Source organism: Ursus maritimus, unplaced genomic scaffold, assembly GCF_017311325.1.
Source record: "Ursus maritimus isolate PB19 unplaced genomic scaffold, ASM1731132v1 scaffold_14, whole genome shotgun sequence".
Lineage (NCBI taxonomy): Eukaryota > Metazoa > Chordata > Mammalia > Carnivora > Ursidae > Ursus > Ursus maritimus.
The window spans coordinates 9,024,655-9,052,096 of record NW_024423786.1 but is presented as its reverse complement, the minus strand read 5'-3'; the positions used below and the strand labels follow the sequence as shown (position 1 = coordinate 9,052,096).

General features: G+C 47.9%; 1 protein-coding gene across 1 annotated transcript in view; it reads right to left on the bottom strand.

Annotated features, from left to right (window-relative positions):
* Positions 1 to 216: 216 nt before the first annotated feature.
* Positions 217 to 27,442, bottom strand: part of SRGAP3 (SLIT-ROBO Rho GTPase activating protein 3) — a 127,099-nt gene continuing 99,873 nt past the window's right edge. The window contains exons 15-22 of the mRNA XM_040628128.1: positions 22,397 to 22,531; positions 19,623 to 19,728; positions 19,181 to 19,408; positions 16,330 to 16,409; positions 7,657 to 7,837; positions 6,279 to 6,428; positions 3,885 to 4,212; positions 217 to 1,082 (exon numbers count right to left, since the gene is read on the bottom strand). Of these exons, the coding sequence (XP_040484062.1) occupies positions 669 to 1,082; positions 3,885 to 4,212; positions 6,279 to 6,428; positions 7,657 to 7,837; positions 16,330 to 16,409; positions 19,181 to 19,408; positions 19,623 to 19,728; positions 22,397 to 22,531 (1,622 nt within the window). The 3' untranslated portion in view covers positions 217 to 668. The remainder of the gene's footprint in view (positions 1,083 to 3,884; positions 4,213 to 6,278; positions 6,429 to 7,656; positions 7,838 to 16,329; positions 16,410 to 19,180; positions 19,409 to 19,622; positions 19,729 to 22,396; positions 22,532 to 27,442) is intronic.

Below are 27,442 nucleotides of genomic sequence, written 5' to 3'. Positions count from 1 at the left end.
GGGAGACTATTTTTGTGTGTTTTCTGCAGGTTAGTGGTGTATTGCTTCGTTCGCAGTCACTGAGGCCTCTAAATTCTCCCAGAAAGGTCCCTGCAAGTCCCACCAAGTAACTCAGCGGGAGGTGTTTGGTGGCATGGGTCTGAGGTAAATCTAAGTTTCATAAAAAGAAAAAAGGAGATCCTATATACATTTAGTCATGTGTCCAGATCTAGTATATGTATACAGATGCATAAATATATTTATATACACACACCTACAGACACATACATACATGTACGTGTGTATATACGCACACAGATATATACACACATACTGATGTATGCAGAGAGAATGTCGAGAGAATCATTTTCCAGTGACCATATGCGGGGAAGCCATTGAACATTCTGCCCCGATCGGAGGCGATGCTCCAGGGGGGCCTCTGGCTCCTGCACCTGCACCCTTCTGGGGGCCTGCTCACGCACGGGAGGTCTGTGGGATTCACATGGCTGAATGCGAGCTGCGGCCGGCGCCTGGGCCTCAGCTCCGCACAGACGCGCTTCCAGGCGACCTTCTGGCCCCTGCCCGACAAGGCCGGGAGCCCTGCGACGGCGGCGGAAGTCACAGGGGCCGCCCTCAGCTGCGGCGGGCCACGCTCGGCGGGCCAGGGCGGTGCCGCCCCGTCCTGCAGGTCACATGGTGCCCGACTTGTCCGCTGAGCTGTTGGGGAACATCTTCTCGGTGGGCGTGACGGCCGGGCTGCCCACGCCCGAGCTGCTGCTGCTGCTCGAGCGATGCTGGACCACCGGCCGCACGGGCCGCATGGGGGGCGGACGCAGCTGCGCACCGGCCAGACGGGCGGACAGGGCCGGCTTGAAGGTGGTCATCATCTCGGTGGACGAGCTGCTGCTGCGGCGCATGGCGGCGTCGGGGTCGCGGATGACGATGGTGTGCAGGGGGCTGGCGGGCTCCGAGCTGATGGGGCCTGGCGGGTTCTTCAGGGGCTCCAGGGTGTCCAGCACCACATCTGGCGCCTGCTTGACCGTGTTCTGTCTCTCGAGTTCCCGCAACTCGTGCAGAGCCGTGCTCATGGTCTTCTCGATGTCCTGCCGACGGAAAGAGCTCTGGTCAGCACAGAGGCTGGAGGCCTGGGCTCCAGTCCTTCCTCAGCTGCTAATCGGCCTATGGGCTTCTTAGGGAGCTGTCCCCGCACACGAGCCTTGTGGCTGGGATGGAGAGGAAACCTCCAGGGTGTCCTGTGACCAACTGAGGGAATCCTGGTGGGCATCACCTGCACACTTGCCTGCACAGCTAGCACACTGCAATGAGGGCAGGTTGGACTACTGGTCGAGAAGGTAGGCTCTGTAGTCAGGCATGGGTTCAAATCCTGACTCTGCCACTTCCTTGCTCTGTGACTTTGGGCAAGTTACCTCACCTCTCTGAGCCTCAGAATCCTTGTTTGTGAATATAGATCATTATAACATGACCTCAGGGAGCTGATGAGTATGTTAAATGATATAGTCCCTGTAAAGAGGTGGGCATGGCCCCTGACACAGTAGGCACTCACAAATAATAATGGCAGTAACAATGGTAATAATAGAGCACCAATCCAAGCCCTTCCCTTCAGCAACTCATTTAATCCTCACACTTATAAGGTAGGCACTACCATTACGCTCATTTCACACGTGAGAAAATGGAAGCTCAGCCCGGTTAAGTAACTTACCCAAGGTCACACAGCTAGTTAGTAACATAGCCCAAGTCTCAACTGAGAGCCCAGGCCCCTAACCGTTATTATTTTTTAAAAAATATTTATTATTTAAGTAATCTCTACACTCAACGTGGGGCTCGAACTCAACCCCGAGATCAAGAGTTGCATGCTCTTCTGACCGAGCCCGCAAAGCACCCCACCATTATTGCTATTTAAAAAAATTCCTTGCCCATAGAAAAATTCCTTGGTGGTCATATTTTAGAATGTCCACAATGTTCACTCCAGAATTAAGGGACTGTCACTTTCTTCTCTGTATTGTAATCAGAAAAATTAGTTTTCAAAAATTTTAAAAAGCAACAAAACCTCTCATCTGCCTATGTAATTCCTGGAGATTAAGAGCTCACCAGTATGAGAGCACTTTGAGTGACACAGAGAGCCATTAAGGCACGTCCAGGACCTGGGAGCAGCCGGGCTGCCAGCCTGGGTGGGGCTCATCATTCCACCTTCCCAGGGCTTCTGTTCCTCCTCCAACCAGCAGAGGGCACTGCAGCTGGAAGTCAGCGTTCAACCCAGGAGCCGGGGTAGGGCAAAGGGCTGGAATTTTTTAGTGGAAAGACTCCTCTGCCATCTGCTGGCTGTGTAACCTTGGACAAGCCTCAGGCCCTCTGCACCATACTTCGCTTCTCTGTTGAAAGCCTCTACAGTTACTGTGAAGATGGGATGAGATAATGAATGTGATGGAACTTTGTAAACTGCCAGGCAGTGGTTTTCACACTCCCTTTAGCCAGAGTCCTGGGCTCACACACGTGTTACAGGGATGCCTCCACACCCAGTGGGGCACAGAGAGCTGCTCAGGCTGAGATAGGCCACGGCCCAACCGACCCGGCCGCTGAGGGGACAACAGGGGATATTGCTTAAAACCGCTGCTGGAAGGCCCGGTGCACCACCTCCGGTGACCCTGAGGACTATTAAGACACATTCGCTTTTCCACCCTGAGGCAAACCAAGAAAAACTGCAAGTCTGGTCGCACTGATGGAGTTGGAGCCTGAAGATGTCCTCCCGGCCCCTTTCCACAGACATGCCCTCTTTTACCCTCTCTCTGCCCCAGCCCACAGGCGGCCTCCTGCCTGCCCTGGGCCCCCACAACGGGCTCCAATCTGGCACAGGCAGGGTTCCTGCTTATCCCTTTTGCTTTGTTAAGAGACTAGGGGGTGTCTGGTCAATGGCTAATAGATTTTATGCTTCTTCATGACATTTTATCCATTGCCCAGAATGCTAGCTACTTTAAGAACAGGATTTTTGTGACTTTATCCAGAGGATTAGCCGTGAGGGACCTTCTATATGAGGGGAGAGATGGCAATCCTCTCCCCATCTTTACTATATCCCAGCCCAGCAGTGATAACTCCGGCTTTCCTTGTCCTGTTCCACTTAAATGAAGTCCCCTATAGACTTCACTGATCTTCTGCAATACTCCAGCATGAACTGAAAGGTTAAACTGTAAAAAATAAGTGTAATGATTACCCCTCTACCACCATCCCCACCACCACTCTACCCTGGCAGAATGTGAGCCAGAAAGACAGAAAGCTCAGAGAAAGATCAGCTGAGTGGTTTAGGCATGAGCCTTGCATTAGTCTAAGAGGTAATGCAGGGATCTGCAGAGTGGAGCTGCAGAAAGGCGCTCGGGGAAGATGGACAGCAGGGAGGCAGGGTCTGGGGCCATTTTAGGTCACCACTGTACTGTCGGTGCCTAGCGCAGTGACTGGCACACAACAGTGGCTCAATCAATATTTGTCAATAAAGGAATGAATGAACAGATGAATGAATGAATGATCAGACGAATAAATGAATGAACGAACAAATGAATGAATAACTCAACTGTGCCATCTTGTGGAGACACCTGCCATTATCGCATCCCTCTCATCTGGCCTGCCCCCAGGGCAGGAATCCCTCCTCCAGCCCTGGAGACTGGAGGTCTTCAGTTTTTACAGGATCCCTAGCCAGCAGCTGCACCCATCCAGCTTCTGCTCCCATGGGGAAGCCAGCTGGGGGACAGGAAGCCAGCTTGCTCTCTTATCTTGTGTTCTGCCTTAACCTTGAGCCTGGTGTGAAGGGCAAAGTGGCTCCCCAGTCCACAGGCTCCCACCCGGCCGCCCCTCTGGGGTTCTCAGCTGGCCCGGCCTGCCTTCCCGCTGGCCCTTACTTCTGCCAGGGCCTCAGCCTCCAGGGACTTGTGGTCCCCCAGGCTGCTGTGCCTGGTGGAGCCGCATGTCGACCTCATCGAGTGCCCTTCCGAGAGAGCCTTCTTGTCAGGGTAGTTGATGCTGCCAGCACTCCCAAATGTCGCCATCCTCCGCTTCTCAGGGCTCTCGATCCTCCCCCGGGTGAGGGGGATTTTGTGGGGGCTGCTGGGGCAGGCGGCAGCCCGGGGCGGCGTGTCTATGCTGGGGCCCAGGCCCCGGGGTGGGCTGTGGGTGTCGCCCCCGCTTCGGCGCCTGGGGATGGCCGCTCCATCAGATCGTAACCGCACTCTGCAAAGGAGCCAGGGGGCAGGGGCATGGGGCAGAGGTCAACCCTGGCAAGTCTCAGAATAGATCAGCTAACCCCAGGCCACACACTACACACTAGTCTAGGGAGCAGGTATAGTAAAGCCTCATTCAGCCAAACTCAATTGTGCAACGAAAGCGCTGGCTGAGCGTGTAGCTCAGGGGCGAGGGGCAGGTTTAATCTGCGTACTCGAAGGAATTGGAAGCATTCTGCTTTCCAAACTGCAGACGGTGGTGTTACTAATTACACAATGAATCTTGTCTACATGTCCAGTCAAGGCCAGGAGAATTTCAACCTGGGAACGCTTTGGTGATGGTTAGTTGGGCTCATGATATGTTCTTAAGTGGTTCAGACATTTCCATGATTCTGAAGGGCTTCTTAATTGGTCTGAAGCATTGAGGCTTGACTGTACCAAAAAATCACCAGCTCCCTGCAAGCACAGGAGGGGGTCCCTGGGAACTGAACACAGTCCAGTGTCATCACCCACCCCCAATCTCCTCAGCAAAGGGCTATATCTATGAGGCTTTTCCAGATCTTGGAAAACTAGTCATTCAGGAGTAAAAACTGCATCACTCAACATGCCTTCCATGCATCTGGCCACCTTTCACTCTTTAGGGAGGCTCTGGTGGAGTGAAAAGGGGACTAGAGTATCTATCAGGAGGGCTGGCTTTGTCACAGACTTTCCTGTGTCCTCTTTCAGACCCTTTTTATTAATCTGGTAAATGGGCATAATATTCCTTGCCCACATTCCAGGGAGCTTTGGTGGGTGTGAAAGCACTCTGAAGATAAAAGCCTCCACCCGCAGACAATTGTGCTACATCCTAGGGAGATCAACAAAGATTTGAAGGGAGGGGAGGCTGGAAGTGGCAAGGGGGTAGGAAGGAGGGACAGAGTGTTGGAATGGACTGTGACTGAAGGACCAAGTTCAATGTGGTCAGCAGCACTTCAGATCCCAGAGCCACCAGCCAAGCTAAGCACCGCCTGTGGGTACCCCAACAGGACCAAAGCATAGGTGCTGGAAAGCAGGAAATATTGAGAAAGAAAAGAACCAGAATAAAGTAGGGGAGGGAGGGAAGAGGGAGAGGAAGAGCGAGGCAGGAGAAGATATGGCCCTCCCAGAATTCCAGGAACCATGGCTTTGTCTTCTACCTACCCCAGACTTCCATTTTTGCCCCTCAATTCCATATCTATCACAGTGCCTAAGCCATTTGCTGAACTGAGCAGAATATACTGAAAGGAGGCACGGAGACTTCTACCAAAGCAAAATCATGAACATATGTTCCTATTGCGACTGTATCTCTGGCTCTGTCTGCAAGTACCCATATGTGGGAGCTGATCCCATGACCTCTCCACCGAAAAAAATGAAAAAAATATGACATTTTGGGAATCTGATTAAGAAAGCAGCGAGGAACTGTCAGGTTCTCTTTTTTCTTTTTAATTTTTTTTTAATGACCACATTTTTTGGCCCATAAGGGCCTGTAGAATGACAAGCACAACTCTTGCCTGGTAGAAAGGTCATGTGACACAGCCCAGCCCACACACGGGGAGGGAAGAAATTGGCAAATGTGCTCCCACCAAATAAGTGGGTGGAGTGGAGTGAAAATTTCCCCCACCACATGCGTGGGTGTGAGTTTTTTGTTTGTGTAGTGCACTTCAGGGAGTATGTGAGCCTTAAATTTTTAAATACAACAACTTAGGTCTTCAACAGAAAATGGGGAGGAGGTGCAAGAACTGGAGAGAGGAAAAATACTTGTCAGTTTATAACTCTCTCTTTCTCCCCATTTAATGTTACTATTTTACATAAAAAGCATTGATTTGCCAACATATCTTTTCTCCTCCTGCTCCAAATCCCCACTCCAAGCTGGACCCTTTCACGCCCGGCATTCTGGGGCCAGTTCCAGCAGACCCCCCAGTGTGCCTGACATCACATCCTGCAGGGAACAAGCAGCCACGATAGCCTCCCTCTCTCCCCTCGGGCCCCGTTGCCCCTCCCAACACAGACAGAGGTGGGCATGGCACTAGTAGGAAAAAATGAATCCGCGTTTCCTACCGGCCCATCACCCCCCCAAAGCCGTAATCCGAGATGTGCTCCGTGGGTGACTGGAGGTCGTTTTTGGAGGAGGCCTTGTCATCCAGCAGCGGCCCACTGCTGGCCTCGCTGTCAGCCTTCTGGCTCAGGCTGTCGGAGAAGGCATCATCCCTGGGGAGAAGGACAGATGTGAATCGGCAGTGCTTTGCTCCAGAGAACCCCGGATGTGCAGGGCTCCTGGAGACACGTCTGAAGAGTGGATCCACACACACCTTAGGGCTAACTTATGCCCATCCTCGGGGTGAGGCGCTTCCCACTCCGCCTTAGCATCACACACACGCCCACTGTCTCACTCTCTCCTGAGTTACTTTCTCTGGCAGGAGACTAACCCCCCCTCTGCCCCAGGCCTACCTTCTCCTCTCCCCTCCTCTAGGTTTTTCTCTCACAGGCTGCTCCAGTCTAGGACAAGCTAAATGCTGGAGGGAGTGCTGGAGTAATGGGGGGAGGAGCCCACAAGCTGAGCACTGAGAGCTGAGTCTCCATGTGGGGCCCTGAGAAGCAGTTTAGGGCTAAGCAAGGGAGGAAGAAAAGTGCCTCCATCCCTCGGCTCCCGACCCAGAGTTCTGGATAATTGTGAGGTGGCTGCCAAGGTTCCTCCACTGGCGTTTCTCGTGTTGTCTGCCTGGCCTTGGACTTTTCTCTGGTTTCACACCATCCCCTCTTGCCATCAAAGCTTATGCTTTCCCTTGAGAGCCAGCGCGGTTGCTGCTTCCTTGATAAATCAGGTCCACCTGAGCCTGAGAAGGAGTGTGTGTTGTAGGAACCTTCAATGGCTTTCAAAGAAGAGAAGGTGTAGACTTTCTGGGTCTTCGGGTAGGGCTAGGTATTTGGGATGCAGGCCTTTCTTTCTAAAAAAAACAATATCAGAAAAATAACAGCATCCCACTAACTGGAAATGAGGGGATGACTGTTTCTGTGCATCCTCTGAGAGAGCCACCTCGGGGAAAGAGAATGGCGAGCAGTGAAGGGGGCAGTGGGCGGGCTACTGAGTATAGAGAAGGCCCAGGAGGGCAGAGGAGTATGGCAAGATCCACTGGATGCTGAGAACAAGGGCAGGTGATGAATGCCCTGGGGGCTGTCGGGTGGACCAGGATGGTGAGCCCAAGGCACCAAACGCCGGCTCTGTGTGCTCTCAAGCCTGAGCCATTTGCTTATTTGTTTAAGTGGATCACCATTTAAGGGTAAGTTAGATAGAATCCATTCTTACAAAAGGCCAAGTGTATCATACCAGTGAGAGCAGATGGTTTCCATACAGCCCAGCACTCCTATTCCTGTGCCCATTCAAGACATCACTAATCAATTATGGCATTCTTCAAAGAAGGTCTTGATCCCCACTCACATGTCCTGTACGACTATGTACTGATGTGGGATGAGTCCGTCCACGCCATTGTGACGACCCTCCCACCAGTCCTCTGAGGCGCGGTGGTACAGCAGCAGCGAGGCCCCCTTCTTGAACGACAGCTCACGCGGGGACCGCCCCACGTAGTCAAACTTGGCAATGGCCTCGATCTGCTCCACTTCTAGAAGGAAAGCAAGGGAAAGAGCATCCATGAAGTGAACAGGATGGCAGCCAGGAGCCTCGTTCAGATGGCCTTGGCTTCTGGGGGGCAGCACAGCCAGCAAGCCAGTGGAAACAGTGTGGGCCGGGGCTCAGGACACCAGGTTCTAGCTCAGATCTGCTCCCTGTGCTATGGCCTCAGGCAGGCCATCTAACTTCTGACACACCATATCCTTGTTTTCCATTACCCCTGTTGTTTTCCACTTTCTAACACTAATTAAAATAATATCTGAAGAAATATCTCTTTCTTCTACCTCTCAATACAAGTTCCATTTCTATTTGTGCATGAATCCTTTCACTCTTTGTCCACTTATACTTTTAGTGGTTCTTATCTTTTGGGTGTAGGTGGACTCCCATCCATGCAAAGATGCTGCACACAATTTTTAAGGGCTCCCAAAACTCTTCAAAGCTCACTGTTTCAGACCGAATTGTGCGTCCCCCCTGCCCCGCAAATCCAGTGAGTAATTAGGGTAGGGTCCTAATCTGACTGGACTGGTGTCCCTCTACGAAGAAGAAGAGACACCAGAGATCTCTCTTTCTCCTTCTGAATGTACACAGAGGAAAGGTCGTGTGAGGACACAGTGAGAAGGCGGTTTTCTACAAACCAGGAGGAGATGCTTCACCAGAAACCAGCCCTGACAGCACCTTGATCTTGGACTTCTAGCCTCCAGAGCTATGAGGAAATAAAGTTCTGTTGTGTAAGCCACCCAGTCCTGTTCTAACAGCCTGAGCTGCATAACACTTTCATCTATGGACTTAATTTTGGGGGAGAGAGAATTCTTAATGGGGCCACAGCTCAAGCTTATCTCTTTGCACACACACATCTACCAATCAAACCTTTATTCTTCACTGGTTAGTGACAAGCCCTGACTGGATTAAGCAATGAGGATATGGCTCTTGCCCCGGAGGCACTCCTACTGCCCAGCTCCATTGCCTCTTATCTGTGTGACCTCGGGCAGGTCACATAACCTCTGTACACCTCGGGTGATTCGGGAGGATGTGGGAAGACATCCAGATGGCCAACAGACACCTGAAGAGACGCTCAGCATCCCTCATCATCAGGGAAATGCACATCACAACCACCATGAGACAGCACCTCACACCTCTCAGAGTAGCTACCAGAAAAAAAGAAAACAAGAAATAACAAGAGTTGGTGAGGATGTAGAGAAAAAGGAACCCTCCCTGCAAACTGGTGCAGCCACTGTGGAAAACAGTAGGGAGATTCCTCAAAAAATTAAAAATAGAACTACCCTAAAATCCAGTAATTCTACTTTCAGGTATTTCTCCACAGGAAACAAAAACACTAACTTGAAAAGATAGATGGATAAATGGATAAAGAAAATGTGGTATACAGGGGCACCTGGGTGGCTCAGATGGTTAAGCATCTGCCTTCGGCTCGGGTCATGCTCCCAGGGTCCTGGGATCGAGCCCCGTGTCGGGCTCCCTGCTCAGTGGGGAGCCTGCTTCTCCCTCTCCCTCTGCTGTTCCCCCTGCTTGTGCTCTCTCACTCTCTCTGTCAAATAAATAAATAAATAAAATCTTTAAAAAAAGAAAGGAAGAAAAAAAATGTGGTGTATAGATACAGTGGAATATTATTCAGCTATAAAGAAGAAGCAAAATCTGCTATTTGAAGCAACATGGATGGACCTTGAAGGCGTTATGCTAAGTGAAATAAGCCAGAGAAAGACAAATACCGTATGATCTTGCTTGTATGTGGAATCTAAAAGCAAAAACAAACCAAACTCTCAGATACAGAGAACGGACTGCTGGTTGCCAGAGGCAGGGCGTAAGGAGCGGGCAAAATGGGTAAAGGTGGTCAAAAGGCACAAACTTCCAGCTATAAAATAAGTAAGTCTTGGGATGGAATGTAGAGCATGATGACTAGAGCTAATAATACTGCATTGCACTGAAAGTTGCTAAGACAGTAGATCTTAAAAGTTTTCATCGCAAGAAAAGAAAATCTGTAACTCTGGTGACTGCATGCATACTTTGACGTACGCACGGATGTCAGCTAGACTCGCGGTGGTGATCACTTCGCAATACGTGTATCGAATCATTATGTTGTCCTCCTGAAACTAATATAATGTTATATGTCCATGATATCTCAACTAAAAAAGAAATATACTAGATTATAGATTGTTAAAAGCCATAATGTATGAAAGTCCTTAGCATAGTACAGACATACATGAGGTGTTCAGCTGATAGTCGCTCTCATGATTATAATTACTAGTGGCTTGACCCTATGGGGTAGGTCCAGACAAGAAATCTAAGCTGCAGAGAGTTTATGTGGTTTTAGGCCATACAGCTAGTGAGGTTTGGAAAGAGACTTTCTGGGGAGCAGGGGAGCTATGCCTATGATTTATTTAATCTGTGCTATGGCTGTACCTTAAGAGATGCCCATACTTGGTAGAAAACTGGCTGTGAGTATTAATGTATCTATACTTTAAAGCAAACACAAAGATGTCTGATGCTGTAAAAATAATATACATATTTATGTATATATTTACATATATAAAAATAATAAATGTATTGGATTTTAATAGAACAAAAGAGTAGTGAAAGTGACCTCTGCTCTCTCTAGACGCAGCTACCTTCCCTGTGCGACCTCTCTATTGCTCCCTTCCTTATGGATCATCGTGTATCTGTCCATCCAGCCGCCCACTTGCCCATCAAGGAGTTAAGCCCAGAACACCTGGCTTTACTACTTTTTAGCTGTGTGACCTTGAAGAACATATTTCTCCTTCCTAAGCCTCAGTTTCCTCTTCTGTAAAATGGGAATGCTAATTATAGTACACAGCGTAGAGGGCTGTTATGAGGATGAAATGAGTTACTGTATAGGAAGTGCTTGCAGCAATGCCTGGCACATAGTTAGCTCTGTATGAGAGTTGTTACCAGAGCGAATGCACTTCTAAGGGCTATGGGCAGCATGGAAAATCAAAGAGCAGGAGGTACCTCTTTTGTTCATCTCCCCCATCCATCCCCACCACACCCACATGCACGTTAGGGCTCCCCTCTGTAAGCAGCTGGCTCAGAAGACTGTGCTGGCGCTCCTAGGAGATGTGGTGGCTTGTGGATGCAGCTAGTCCTCAGGGCCTGGGGCAGCCTTCTACAGGGACCGGGCCTCAGGCAGTGAGGCCAGCCTTCCCCAGCTGGCTCCCTGACAAATGTCTTTAAATGCTATTCTGACACAGTTGACGCAAGATGACAGCACAGCTAAATGGACCCCATTAACTCAGATCTTGACTCAAAATTACCTTCTCAGGAAAATGGGGAGATCTCTGTCCTCCTCTCTGCTACCTCCTTGGATCTTACACCAGCCTTAGGCTAGTGCTGTCCGGTCACCTGTCTGCCCACCTAGCTACAAGGACAAAAAGGCCGGAGGGTTTGCAAGACCAGGAGCTGAACCCGGAGGCTGTGGGCTCTCAGGGTTTCACCCCAGGGTTCCCCACACTGGTGAAGAAGCTGATGGGAGCAGAGGTTTGCTCCTGCCAGGAGGAGCCTGGAGGGGCTGCCTGGGTGTCTAGGTCCTGCCTTCTGCATCTCCAGAGACTCCAGCAGTCACTGGGGGTGGTCTGGAGTTGGGAGTGGGGGGACAAAGAGGAGTGGGAAATGTAAGGGGAAGAGAAGAAGAGAGGAGGAGCAGAGCTGAGCCGTAGGCTGAGAAAGGGCACGTGTGACTGCAGACGCCATTACGTAAGTGTGTGTGGTAGAAAGAGTAATCATAGCCGCCGTTTATGAGGAAGTCTCTTACTTGGATTTATCATACCTGAAATAGAATATGTGATTCTCCTTCTTATCACTCTCCCACACACCCCTCTCCAAACTTACTTAATTCTCTCATCTTTCCCATCTTAGGAAGCAGAACCGTCTGCCTGCTTACTCAGGCCAGAGCCGTGCTCTGGAGAATCACACGTCTTAGCCATCAGCAAGTCCTCTGAAATGTCCCCTGAATCGGACCCATCTCACCACCTCCATGGCCACTGCCCTGGTCCAGATCAACATTGTCCCTCTACGAGCCTCCCTGCTTTCATTCGTGCTTGGTAGAGCCATTTCTCCCCAAGGCAGCCAGAGGGATCTTTTAAAATCATAATCAGATCATGCAACTCTCTTGTTGAAATCCTTCTGAAGGCTTCCCACTGTGCGTGGGGCCAACCCCAAATGTCTCCTCAGAGCTGCCAAGGTCCCTCCGCACTCTGGGCTTCGCTCCCTACCACTCTCTCCCTCACTCAGTCCCTCCCTCACAGCCTCAGTAGCCTTAATGTTTTCTCCTCCAACACTGTATTCTGACACTTTTCAAACACAAAGTAAAGTTGACAGTGAACATACATATACCTGCCACCTAAATTCTACTGTTAACATTTCACTGTATTAGCTTTATCACATATCTATCCAAACTTCATCCGTCCATCCATCTCATTTTTTAATGAATTTTAAAGTAAGCTGCAGACATCAGTACACTATACCCCTAAACACTATAACATAAATATTCATAGAGCCTTCTTGATGTTTTTAAAACATTCCAAACCTTTTCCTGCCAGAGGACCTTTGCACTTATTATTCCCTCTCCCTGGGATACTGTTCTCCCAGATATTTGCATTCATGCACATTCAACAAATATTTATTGACCCTGTGTGCCATTTCCTAATTTCATTCAAGTCTGTACTCAAATGTCTGCCTCGGCAAAGTGAAAGGACTTGACCACCCTCAACTGCAAAAGCATCAACTGTGTATGTGTCAAATAAACAAAATCTTTTAAAAAATTGTATGAAAATAAAATGGACTGATAGATGGATAGATACACAATACAATAAATATAACAAAATGTTAACTAATGTAGAAACTAGGTGGTACGTTTATGGGCGTGCACTGTACAATTTCCATCCACTTTTCTGTGTGCTTGACATTTTTTTCTTAAAGGAAATATCATGAACTGCAAGCCAGTAGAAATCTTACCCAGATTTCTAGTAGATGCCTAGAACAATGTGATCAAAACTATGGACCTCTTCTCAGAGGCACACATTCCAACAGAAACAAAATGTTGCCCACAGTGGACCTCCTAAAGCCAATTTACGGACCCCTGATAGAGCCAAAAAATTAATGGCTTAATGGCCTTCCAGATGTAGATGATGAGAAGGACTAGAAGGCAACTGGAAAAATTCTGCGAAAACATCAGTGAGAGAATGGTGGTGCAATTATAATTGGAAACTGACGTAACTATATGATCATGTTTCTGTTACGGATTTTAGTAGTTTCTTTATCTGGCAGCCTCAGTCCTCATTTAGCATCCAATTAATAAAGCTGCTGGTGACAGTCTGCCTCGATGTTTTCACTTGGCTTAGTTCTGACAATCAAGGGTTCTTAGCCTAACCATGGTTTCTTTGTAAATCTTAGGAGACCAAAGAGCAAGCACAAGTAGATTTTCCACATATATACCAGTGATGTGCTAACAGACTCCAGGCTGGGCAGCAGGCATCAGCTAGGTACAGAATATGTTGAGAAAGGAAAGGCCAAAGAACTACGTTTTTCCTCCCGTTTGGCCGGTCACTCACTGGGCGAACCATCTATTAGAGAGACATGGGGTCGTGGTTTTCTGGCTGATTTGACCTTCAGAATCGGCTGGGCTGTTTTCAAGAAAAACAAAGACGCTGATGATCCCCCAAATGAAATGTCTTAGAGGAAAATATACCCAAAGGAGGTTTAGGCCACCAATGAGCAGTTCGATCCATAAAAATCCCTGGGTTCAGTTTCTTGATCAGAATTAGGAGGAGTTTCTACTGGATACAGCATAATGTTTCACCCATCCAGTTGTCCCAGATGCTGTGCCAGGCTCCTTCGTATAGGTCACCTCATTTTAACTTAGGCCACAATTCTCTTGGTGCTGTCATTCTCATTTAACAGATAAGGAACCTGAGGTCTGAAGTTACATCACTTCCCAAAGATCACAGGGCCATGAAGGTTTCTCCCTGTCTTTCAAATCCAGGTCTCCTTCCTCAGAGTCTAGTGTCCCTCAACTGTTCCTGCAACTCAGCATTTCCATGACTGTTTTGACTGGGGCAGGCGTGTAGGTAAACATTTAGGAAATGCAATTAATTTTCCTCTGAAGAATGCTCCTGATTCAGCCATCACCACCAACACAGAGGAAACAGTGAGAACCTGTAGAGAGCATGAAACTGGCTCTCCCGAAGCAGCTGCTGCCCTTCCAGGGTGATCTTTCTGCCTTTGCCATTCTCAGAAACCAGCAACCTGACAAGGAACAATTGAGAAGGGACCTTCTAGGGAAGCAGACAAGCTCTGACTTACCCTGTTCCAGGGATATTGTATGCCTCTACTCTGAGAGGAGGGAGGCAACATTTTATGAGGGGTTTTTCTTGATGGCGCGAAGCCTGTTGGGTGTGCCCTGTGGCTGCTTCCTCACGTACCCAGCAAGACCTGGTCTCTCCGTCCCTCCTCCTCCTCAGTCCTGGTGCCCACAGCAGCCTTCCATCCCCGGCTGAGGAGCTGTGGGGAAACTCAGCATGTGCAGGATGACCGGCAGTGACCTCAGCCCCCAGGAAGGTAGGCTTCGGGGGTCCACAGAGGGCATGTGACCCACCCTCCTGCAGACACATCTACCTCCACCAGCAGCAGTCCTAACAAATCTTAATGCTGAAAACTCAGTCTATCTTGTTGGACAAGAGCTGTTTTCCCCCAGTGGAAGGAGAGAGACTGAGAGTGAGATCTAGAGCAAGAGGGAGCTACACACACACACAGAGGGAAATAAAGCAAGCAACAGGTAGGACAAGAAGGGAGAAGGAGAAGAGCTGGAAGTAGTAGGGCAAGAGACAGAAAAGAAGGAAAGAGAAAACCAAATTGTTACAAACAAGCAGAAGGGTGGCAGCCTTCACATCTCCAAACGAAGGCCCCCTGGGACATTTTCTTCAGCTCAGGATGACTTGAGCCTCTGAGGATTCTGGCAGAACTGAATGTTACACCTAGATATGCTCTTCCATACCTGTGACTCAGGCCTGACCCGCGGGTTCCCTCTTGGGCCACAGTGATTGGTTCTTGGTGGGATGTGTGAGTCAAGGCAGTCCTAAGACTCTACCCCAGGAGCTTTCTTAGAACCATGATGAAAAGGCAGCTCTTTCTCACTGGGACTTTGGACAGAAGGACAATGAAAGCCTGGAACTGCCAAAAACCACCACACAGGGATATCCTATCTGAGTATGACGCCAACACAGACGGAAGCAGAACAGAAGATGGAGACAAATTCCTAACAAGATCAACTAAGTTCCTGGATCCAGCCATACCTGAAGATATGCCTAACCTGGGATTTTTCAGGTATATGATCTGAGGCCTTTAATGCTTAAGTCAGTTTGAGTTGGAATATCTGTCAGTAGCAAGTGCAAATCCATGTATCAGTCTTGGAACCAGTCCTTTCACCAGCTCCCAGAAACCACATCTGAGTACTACATACCAGCTCTCCTGACAAAAATGGTGGCCAACAGGGCCTGGGACTATCCCAGAAGGAAACACAGAAGCCCATAAGAAAACCTCTACATAATGATTTTTTTCAAAGTAAAACTATCCCAGGGAGAAAGGAGGGCTATGCTTGGTCTCTACGGGATTGTGTTATGACTTTCATGGGTCCCTTCCTCCATTAAAAAAAAGTTAAAAATTACCTTCTACTGTATGGTGACTAACATAATATAATAAAAAACATTAAAAAAATTATCTTCTACAACTGAATTGGTATAAAGATGAATATAATACAGGCTGGATCATATTCCTTTTCCTCACTATTTTAAAAGAAACTAAAACATTTTCACAGGTCCTTAAAAGTATACCCTGGGCCCTCAGTAATGCCCATTCCGTCTAATGGATTCAATGGTGTTGGGCCCATATTATCCAGATTGCCTGTCGACATGGTCTAGGTTCCCTAGAGATGAACCCAACTCTAGTCTCCTTGTCTAGAAGGGGTAGAAGGGTCCGAAGAGTTCCTTAAAGCCCAGGCCCACTTTTCCCCTCTCCCACCAGCACCTCCCTGGGTCATCGCTGGCTGGTTTCAGGCATTATTTCTGTGGATCATGGGGAGCCACTCCTAATGTGTCAGGTTACAAGACTGGGAGCTCCTCAACAACTCATGTGTCTTTCATCAAAGTGCCCCAAGTCCTAGCACAGGCTGGAGGAGGAACAGGGGACTAAGTGTGCTTCCTACTTAGCAAACTCTTGTCACTTAGGATCTGCACTCAGGCCAGGTGGGACACAGAAAGGGAGGAGACAGGCGGGTAGGAGTGTGGTGAATGGGAGTGCACATATCTCCGAGATCTCTCTGGGTCCCCCTCTATTCTGGAGGGCAACACTCTGGCTTGCAAAGCTGGAGGGGGTTGTGTGGGCCCGCCCAGAGGCTGGGCAGGCATGAGTCAGTGTGAGAGTCTCCAGGTAAGCTCACTGGCCAGGTTCCCCCTCACTCACCTTCATCACTGGTGTGAGGCTCCGTGCCATTGTCGTGGTCAACCTCATCAATAGTCCCTGGCTCGCTGTGTGGACTATCACTGCAAGGAAACATGGGAAGGGGATGCGTTGGGCTCTGCACCCTCACACTGTCCTCAGCTTCCCTTAAGTGTCAGCCCAGCCCACTTCTGCGCTTGACCCAGGTCAGACCCAGGCCTGTGCCATCCTGTGTTACCCATCTGACCACCCATGGGCCCTCCTAATAGAAAACTGCTCCTAGTCCCTTCGATGGGAAGCTATCCTGAATAACCTCCCCCAGCTTCCCCCAGCCCTGGAATTGGTCAGGCTGCCAAAGAGGGCAGCATAAAACCCTGGCATTTATCCTCGGAAGGACCACAGGCCAAAACAGGAAGGAACTTTGGAAGTCTGATGAGTCATTCATCTCTCCTAGCTCCTTTTCTTACAGAGGACGTGACACTGCCCAGCAAGGTGGAGTGAAGCTCTCAAGGAGCAGGGTTCTCAGGGCTGCCTCAGGATGCTGTGTGCAAAAGCCCGGGCCAGTCCACACAGCGCCTGCAGGTTGGCAGCCATGATGGGCATAGGAGTAGGTAGTAGGTAAAGTGAATCCAAGCCTGTCAGGTTTGGTATTAACACACTGAGATCATTTCACTAGCTGCTTCGCCCTCTCTAAATGATAAGCTTCTTGAGGCCAGGGTTTATTCACATAGTCGGTTTTCTAACTGAGCCAGTGATGGAGTCCTGATACCTGCCAGGCACTATGCTAGGTAGGAGGGACACACTGATGGGTCAGTGGACACAGACTCTGCCTCATGGGCCGGGAAATAAAAGTGCTGCAAGTTGAAATGTGCTATGGAGGAGCAAATGAGCAGAGACAAGAACAGCAGAGGGGACCTGCATAGGTGGTCAAGGAAGGCTTCTTGGAGGAGGTGACATTTACAATGGCATTTGAGAAAATATGAATTTCATTATGAAAAATTCTCCACTGCCTCCTGGATAAGGCCCAGATGCCACACAATGGCTTCAGACCTTTCATAACCTGGCTCCTGCTGGCCTGTGCTGCTTCCTCCCTCACCATTCCCTCGGCATCTGCAACACTCTGGCCACACAGAACCACTTTCTATTTTACTGAATGCTCCAAGTCCAGGACATTCTTTGCCCACGCCTCACCTGGCTGACTCTAGTTCATCCTATGGGCCTCCATGAAGTCATTATGTCCTCCAGGAAGTCCTTCCTGACCTCGCTACATTGGCTCAGGTAGCCCCTCTTCTGGAACTGCCTGTTTCCTCCCCTCCAGAGCCCCCTACCTCAGGAATTAATCCTATACAGGTTATGTCCCTGCACCCCTGCCCAGGGCCTGGCCTGGGACAGACACTCAGCAACCATCTGTCCATTCATTGAATGAATGAACGTTGTCCATTACAGTGAGACCCTCAGCCAAATTCCCCTTTTTGGCTTTGAAAATATCTCCAGTGTAATTAATAGTGTTCCTTTCTCATGGGACACAAACGGGATTAAGGGAAGTGTGGTTATTGTATATTATTCCTTGGTGGGTACAACAGATCTATAGGACCTTCCCAGAACATTAATTATAGTGCAGCAAGAAAAGAGAACTGGTAATGGTTGCAAACACTGCGTGAAAAGCTTCTCTTTGTCCAGAAAGTATGTTTGCTGGCTATTTAATGTCTCTATGACAGAACAGGACAGATGTGCTCTTGGTGCCACAAATAAGGTTACAGAGCTGTGATTACAGGACAGCAGGTCCTGATATTTCTATGGGGGATGGGGTGGGAAACAAAGGGGCTGGAATGTCTCCTTTCTTTGAAGCGATTTAGGAGTCCAGGAATGCTGTGATAATCAAAAGACCAACGCCCCTGTCAGCCCCTAGCTGAAAGCAGTATGGGGAATACCTAAATATACAGCTGTGTCGTCCCGGATTGGGAATAAAGAACGAACCAGAACACTTTGGCTGGTCTCTGTCAGCCGGTGTTCTGAATCCACATTTAAAAACATTTCCTATCTTTACCACATTTTAAGGTCTCAGTCTGGGGAAAGTAGTCAGCCCTGGTTTTGATTAGGTTATAACATTTTTTTCTCCCAAGACCCCATGTAGCACCAGGCACACAGAAGTGCCCAACTACCAACTGCTGACCTGGCATGAAGCTCTCAAAGAACATAAACTCACTGTGTCTGGAAAAGGGAACCCCTTTCTCAAGAGGTTGAGGTGGAGATTCTTATCCACTCCCCTGCTGCCTGAGATGGGTTTGTGACTCACCTGGCCCATGACAGCTTGACATCTCCTAACCAATGTGATTTGTTCACCAGACCCGAGCCTTAGCAAGGGGATATAATTCTTGGATTTGTGTTGGGACACTTGGGAAGGAGAAGCCCTTTTTCCACTGGGCTGCTGAGAGATTGTGCTCTAAATCTGGAGTTACCAGGTGCCTTCCTGAACCCACCAAGGGAGAGACTGCCTGAGAATGAAGCCGACACAGAAGAAAGCAGAGCCAAGGGCTGAGGATTGCAGAACCAAGTCCTGATGATAATAGTTGAACTCCTGGATCCAGCTATCCCTGAAGCCATGATCCTAGACACTTTAGTTAAGTAAAGTAAACCAATAACTTCCCATTTATCTTAACCAGTTTGAGTTGTATTTCTGTCTCTTATAAACCAAGTCTTGGCTGATACAACTATCTCTCATATAAGGCTGTGGCAAAGCTCAAATGAGAAAATGCATATGGGAGTACAGACTATAAAGCAGTAAGAAAATCAAAGGGTTTCTTACTGTTCCTGTTCAACAGCAACAACGATTGCGATGATGATAATAACAATATTAAGAAGAATGGACTCTTACCAATATTCTTCCCCTCCAGCCATGCATTTTTCATACACAGGTCCCTCTAGCTCCCGGGGGCTGGGGAAGATGGCTTCATGATGGATGATGATGGTTTTGATGACTTCGTTGACGTGTGCCTGGCAGGACACAGGGTCCTGCCCATCAGGGATATGCATGAGGGTGGGCCCGAAGCAGATGGCCAGGTTGTAGGGATCCATCATGTTCTCGTCGCTATACTGCGAGAGGCTACAAGAAAGGAGGTACTCACAAGTCACCTGGGAAAGGTGAATCTTCCCCCCTGTGGGTTCTCTCTTTTGAGGGCTCTACTCAACTCCAGGAGGGTTCCATGTTCTGTTTTAGGAACAGCTGCACCTGCAAAAGCCTCAGGACACCCCCTCCCAAAGGAGGCCAGAGCTGAGGCAAAGAGGGACCCCCCCGCCAACTTGGCCGGGCAACTCACTGGTTGAGGAAAGCAAAGAGGTATCTCATGACCACGATGACCACTCGGGGAAGGGTGACGAGGATCTGCTGGATCTGGTGCACCCTCTCAGCTGGGCTCTCCAGTTCTGTAATGCAAAGGGGCTTTTCAGGGTACCTTTCCTCCTCAGAGAGCCAGGCAACCAACATCTGCTCCTAGATCCGTTCACATGGTTCCGGGGGAGCCAGTTCTCCCGGTTCTAGGGATTGATCTGTGACCCTCGTCTGGCCACTTGGAGCAAGTATGTGAGTCAGTTCATTCCCTTTTATGGATGAAGCCAGGATAGATGGAGTTTCTGTCACCTGATACCTGTGAGTCCTGACGAACACAGGCACAGGCCAAGTTCCGTTCCCCCCCTTTCTGAACGCCAGCCGCACCGCAGGCACGGCACACAGTAGGCTGGAAGTGAGTGCTGAATGAACAACCAACTCTAGAGCTCTATATTGGCCAGTGAGCTTGGCAGATGCCTGGATCTTGTCCCTGAGCGTGGTCTTCAGGTCCGTCCTAGACAGAGAGACACTGGTATTTTTGTCAGTTGGGCCAGGGGCAGGGGCAGCAAGTTGGGCTCGGTAAGGAGACGTGCTTTGTGGGCTTTGCCTTGTGGAGAGGGGAAGCAGGCGTGAAGACTGAGCTGCCAGAGTTCTGATGTGTGTCTGCAGGGCTGATGCCTAAGCTTATGCCAGCTTCTTTTTCAGAAAACATGCTTTTCTCACATAGCCCCTCTTTCCAGCCTCCACATTCTGTCAGCACGTTCCTTCTAAAACACAATGTCTCCTATTTCTCCTCCATATCCCAGGCCTTTCACAGCAGGCTTCAGCCCACCCAGCCTGCCTCACCTCCTAGCTGCTGCCCCTTCCGCACGTATCTGAGATGATACAGAGCCATGCTTCTCAAATGAGGTGGTGGTGCACTTCTGGGCATTTACAAATCCATAGGGCATTATTTGCGGTTGTCACAGTGACTAGAGGGTACTACTGGCATTTGGGATCCAGGGGTCAAGGTGCCAAATGTCCTGAATGTATGGGACACACAGTAAGGCACTGTTCTACCCTAAATGCCGAGAGCACCCCCACTGAGAAACTCCGTGCCAGGTGGCCTTAGCCACGACCTCCCTCTCACAGAGGGCCTTCCTGCCCCTGGGCCTTTGTACACACTGGTGATCTCTCTACTCTGCCCAGCAGACTCTAGCCTACCCTCGAAGTCTGGTAGAGGCACCTCGCCCAAGCCTCCCCACAGAGCTAAATGTTCTCGGACCTTTAGTGGTTCCAGTGCCCTTTACACAGGCCACTCCCTGTCGTCAGCTTCAGTCATCCTAGTACCCCTCCACTTCAATACATCGTTTTCGTAAATACATTTATTTAAAGAGGAAATTTTACCTCACTCTATAAATGAGAAACCAGGATCACTTGCTATAATTAGGAGGTAACATAAAAATAGATATAAAGAAAGCAAAACAATGTTACTAAATTATAGGTAAGCTTGTTCTATAGAAAAGTTTCTGAGACTGAGGCTCCATCTCTCTCTTTAGAAAGGAGACTGACCTCTGAAATTTTCTCCTTGGTATAATCACAGGATTTGGGAGAGAACTGAGAAGGGATCCCCCCCCCCCCCCAGTGTGATCCAAGGTATGCAATGTGATGAGCTCGTACCAGGCGTCAACAACCTTGTCCACTCAGGGCTCTGCTCAGAAACTAGACTAATGGGGCTTCTGGAAGCACTAGCTGAGCACGTGACATGGAGCTCAGATAGGGTTGGGCCTTTGTGGCCTGGAATTTCTAAGGGTGATGTGGAGCTGAAGTGGATGGGGAAAGATGAGCAGGAAGTAGTGTGGAGGAGAGCAGGGCAGAGGAAGTGTCTTTCATTCAAGGCAGGCAAGAGGCGTAAAGTCTCCCACCCACTGGAGTACTTTCCTGGCTGCAAATCCCTCTCAGAGCATTGTGAGAAGCATCCCTAATGATACTGGGCGTGGGGCAATTTTCTATAAATCAGAGTTTATTCTAAAATACTAAGATTCTCATACTGTAATATTAAAAGTTTATTTTTAAAAATTTCCAAAATGTTGCCTTGGATTTGGGCATCTTACAGTCAAGGTGCCTTTACTTCAGCCCCCTAGACTGGGGCTCCTGCCTTCATCCACAAAAATACCTGTCAAGGAGAACTCTGATGGCTCATGACATCAGAAGAAGCCCACAGTCAACTTATTTTCACCATTTTACTTGTCTGTTGCTGACCTGACTCCCAAACCCTCACCATTTTACTTGTATGTTGCTGACCTGACTCCCAAACCCTCAATGGCTCCCTATTACCCAAGGGAAAAAGCTCCAAAATCCTTGCCAGGTCTTTCTCCTCTTTCTCTATTTTACCCTTCCAGCCTCTTGCACCATTCACTGGCTAGAACACCCTCCTACTGGTCCCATTTTGTGTGTCCCCAGACCCTTCCCAGGATACTCTGTGCCCACTCCTCCTGGAAGGCTCAGCTCACATCGCTCTCTCTCAGCTGCGATCTGCAAAACCAAGTTTCCCTCTGCCTCTTCTGAGCTCCTTCCATACCCAGGGTTGTACCATGCCAGTTTCCATTATAAACCATCTTGTTATCTCTACAACTAGGTTTTAAGTTCTACTAGAACAAAGGTCATACTGCTTCTTTTGTACTATCCCTCCCATGTGCCTAGCACAGCAATAAGCCCATAGTACAACTTCAATAAAGGCATGTCACACAATTGATCATTCTACCATTCCACCTAGGAAATACTTACTAATAGTAGATATCAAATCTTGAAACCTTTCCTTAGGAAAGAGTGGGTTTTCCAGTCCTCGGAAATACAGTTTTAAAACACCAGCGACTGAATTGATATCTCGTTCATTTTGATCATCCACAAGGGGGTCTTCGCCTGAGAGGAAACAGGAGATGATAATTCAGCTTGGTGAGGAGCCAGGAAGTGTGCAGATGGCAAGGGGGATGGCCTGGCCTCGCCTGAACTACAGGAGACACAGACGGGGCAGCCCACTTGACAGAGCAAGTTGAGAGTTCTCCCTGTAACTGATTTTAAAAATGTTCAAATCTATGGAAATATTGTGAAAATAAAATAGTGAACATCCATCACCCTTCACTCACGCTCATTAACATCTTGCCATATCTGCTTTCTCTCTACTCATATTTATCATTGCTCAATGATTTGAGAGTATTTTGTAGACATCACAAAATGTCACTGCTAAATACTTCAACACATTTCTCCTAAGAATAAGGATATTCTCCTACATAACCACATAACATCATTACACCTAAGAAAAATAACAATAGTTCCAAAACACCATCTCATATACAGCCCACATTCAAACATTCCCAATTGTCCTGTCTTTCACAGAATTTTTTCAAAGGCTAAGATCTAATCAACACAATTCATTTGGTTGTTATGTTTCCTTAGTCTTTTGAATGTAAAAGAGGCCCCAACATTTTTTATCGTTAGTTTTTTAAAATACTGCCTCTTCTGAGGAGTCCAGGCCATTTGCCTTATGGAATGCCTCCGACTCTGGGTTTGTCTCACTGTTTCCTCATAACTAGATATAAGTTAAACATTTTCGGAAGGAATAGTACATGGGTGATGTGGCGGACACCTCATTGGATCCAGAGGCACATAATGTCAGCCTGTCTTGCTACCAGTGTTGCTAAGTCTGATCCATGGATTAAGGAGGTAACCTCCAGATCTCTGCATTGTAAAGGTCTACTTTCCCCTTTGGAATAGTAAGGGCAAAATATGAAATATTTTTGAAAAACACAAGTGACCTATGTGCAAGTCATTGTGCTCAACATGTTTCACCCAATGCTTTTAACCTCCAATGATGAATTTAGCCTAAATCAATTATTATCCTGGGCTACAAAATGATGATTTTCTAATTCTGTCATTCCTTCTACATTTATTAGCTGACATTCTTCCATAAAGAAGAGGTTTCCCCATGCCCCCTTACTTCTCCTGTTGTTGTTGTTGTTGTTGTTGTTGTTATTTGGCATCTTTGTGGGATTGTTTTTGTAATTTTTAATTTAATGTGTCATAATCCATTATCATCACTATTCTTTGGGATGCTCAGATTATCCCCAATTTTGCCAGGGACAAATGTGTTGACAGGTGACCTCCACCGAGCACCTCCTTGCTTTCTGGCACGGAAGATGTTCATGGATCACCTTATACTTTCCTTGACCCAGATCTGGAATCAAACATTTCTCCAAGGAGCTCTGTTTGCTTTTTGTAGGCCATGGCATTTAGAAACCAAGATCTTAAGTTCCAGGTGTGCTCACTGGTACAGGAGTACTATAAAGAGCTTCTAAATCTTTTCAGTGGGTAGAGGGAGAATACATATATTTTTTTTCTCATGAGTTCACACAGTTATTTCTAATACATATTTAAGATTCAAGATTTTCTTTATCTTCATTTATATTTGTATTTCAATTTTCTTATTGAAAAATTCTTGGTTTGGAATCACATTAATAATGTATTTCTGTATCTGCCTTATCCTATAATATACATCATGGTTTTGAAATTTTAATAGCAATATCACCACTAACAATAAACCTACTACACAAAATTTAAGATTTCTTTGCAGGGCTTTTGTTTTTGTTTGGGGGGGGGAAGGGTTAGTCCTCAGAATCCCAAAGATATGTGGTCGGAAGACAGAAAGTACATTAGTGGTTGTCTACGGTGGGGGGCTGGGGGATAGGGAGTCTAGGGAGTAACTACAAAGGGGCACAAAATTTCTTTGGGGGATGATGAAAAATTTCTGAAATCAGATTATGGTGATGATTGCACAACTCTGTAAATATACTAGAAACCCTTGAATTGTACAATTTAAAAATGGGTGAGCTTTATGGTATCGAACTCAATAAAGCATTAATAATGTATGGCCAGAGCACATGTTCAAAAGTTACTCTCTGTGTGATGATCAATTTGATACACATCTTGTTTCTATTTCTATTCAATTTTAGGGACTGACTTTTTTTTTTTTTTTTTTAGAAATCCTTGCTTTAAAAAAATGTGTAGTTTTAAAAATATAAAGCATTTACATTGTCCAAAAGTCAAAAACAGATAAAAAGTTACATGCAGACAAGCCCTACTCCTTTCCTTCTCCTCTCCCCACCTTGCATTTAACCATTTTCATCAATTTCTGGTTTGCCCTATTGTGTTTTCTTCTCCCAAAATGAGCAAATACATATATGAGAATTTTTTATTTCCCTTCATTTTTTACACAAAATGTAAGTAGTATACAATACTGTGACATACACTTGTTTCTTTGCTTCACAATAATACTAGAAATCCCACCATATCAGTTCATAGAGATCTTCCTCATGTTTTTTTGTTTTGTTTTGTTTTTTAATGGCTGCAAAAGTACTCATTTCATGGATCAACCATGATTTAGTCAACCAATCTCCTATGGATTGACGTGTGACTTCTTTCCAATCTTTAGCTCTTACAAATATTGCCACAACAAATAACCTTGTGTACGTGTTTTTGTGTTTGTGGAGGTGCGTCTCTGGTCAGATCTCAGAAGTGGGATTGTGGGTCAATGGGTACGTTTCATTAGACAGAGCAAAATTCTTCCCCACTGGGGCTGAGCCATTCTATACTCCTATTGGCAACACAGGAGAATGCTCCTTTTCCACAGCCCTGCCCATGGAATGCTGTCAATTTTTAATTTTTTTTTTTTTTTTTTTTTTGCCCACTGGACAGAGAAAAGTGATATCCCAGGAGAGCAGCACTTTTCAATTTAATCCCGGACTGCTCAGCTAGATCCCCCCAAGTTTTCAGTGGAGGAGGTGGAAGGAAACACAGAGCAATCCAACTCCTCTCTGAAGGTGCTGACAGATGTCTGCACAATGGGCTTTTCCTCCTTCTCCCAGAACAGCCCACGGAATGTTCTAAGACTGGCAAGCAGTGAAGAGCAGAGCTGGAAATTCATACTCGGATCTCTTTACTCCACCTCCGTAGGAAAAGAATGCATGTCACTGCCAGGGCCTCTGCTAGCCCCAACATGCTTTACTGCAAATGAGAGAGGGCCCCCCCACTTCCTTCCTGAACCAGGTCTTGCGGCTTACAGAGCACGAACCAGAGTTCAGCTCTCACCTGCCCTCTTTGGCTGAGCACTCCTGTGTAGTGCCCAGCCTGAATGACTGTATGTGGCGCCTGGACACTGATGTTCCATAGGTCAGCCTCTCAGATATCCCCACAGGGGAACAGAATTCCGTGTGGGGAAGGAAGAGAGAAAACATAAGAAATCATTGCCTGCACTGATATAGCACTTCTCAAGTGAGAAGCACATTCACACACAAGAGCTCCCTAATCCTCACAAGAGCAGTGCATGGCGCTGAGGAAGGCATGGTTCCAACACCACCGTTCTCTCTCGTGAGAAAGCTGAGGCCCCACAAGTGAAACAACTTGCCCACATTCACACAGTCAAAACAGACAGCAGCAGCTCCCAGGTCTCGTAATGCCTGGGAGATAGTCTTCCTTTTACCAGTGTCTATCTGTCTGCTTGCATGCCTATCTTCCTCCCTCCCTCCTTCCCTCCTTCCTTTAGAGTAGAGACCCAACCTTTTCTTCTTCTTTGTCAAGAAAAAAGTTTCTCTGAATGCTCAACACATAAAACAAACCTGTCTTAGTTGAATTGGGAGGAGAGGTCCACACCTCCCTCCTAAGCTCCCCCTCTGTTCCTCTAGCACCCCTTGAGGCCCCTCTGAAGGACCAGAAAAGTTAAAAAAACTTTGGACTATAATTAGTTATTTCCCTGTTATTACCACATATGACCTTTGGGATCTCATGATTCAAAAGCACATGGACTTTTCTTCTCCATAGTGCATGTTAGCTCCCCTCATCAAGCAAGATCAACATATGGACTTTATATATACACACATATACTACCTACGTATGTGTGTACACACACACACACACACACACACACACACACACACACACACACACAATTTGCTTTTGCTCTTCCTTCCAGAAGGCACTCAGTCCATAAAAGGAACCATCCAGATAGTCCACATATTCTCTCCTCCTAGCCCAGGCCTTTGGCTCTCTGCAAGGCAATTCAATTTTGGCTCCAGAGGTGACCGGAATTCCAGAGCTCAGGATGAGCAGGATGGTTTGTGGGAATGATGGCTTCCTCCAGGAGGATGACAGCTAAAATTCTAGGCAAGTCTGAGAGAAAGCTGTGTTCACACTTGGCTGGTTACTGTCCTGAGGGAGGTGGAATTGCTCCCCAGCAGCCCTGCCTGCAGTGCCCTCTTAGCCAGGTCACCTGGACATTTGCCAAGGACTTGACAGCAGGGCTGTCCCCAGGGCAGAGTGTGAACACAGTGGGTGCTCACAGGCTCTAAGGAAACCTGCCACCAGACTGGGTGCATGGCAGGAAGCTTGCAGGCGGCCTCTCACACAAGGGCAGTTAGCTCTGTGGTCACAGGTCCTCCCAAACCCCGTCTTCAGCTTCTTAACAGGACAACCCCTCCCAGCGTCTCCTGGTCACATGCCTTTCCCTGGGACAGGATCTAGATCTCTGAAGGGCGAGGCTAGAATGTGTCAGACCCTACATGCCATGACTTCAGCCTCAGAGCCAAGCCCTATCCTGATCTGCACAGGGTGAGAGGGCCAGTGACTCCCCTTCCAGCTCCCCCTCCACATAAGGAGAGCCCCTGGCAGCTCTCTCATGGTTGCGTACAAAGGGGACAGAGGATTGGTTTGTGGGGGAAAAGAGAGTTTTCCCAGGAAAACTGGACTGAGAGACAACAGCAAAGCATGGCTCTCTCCATGGCA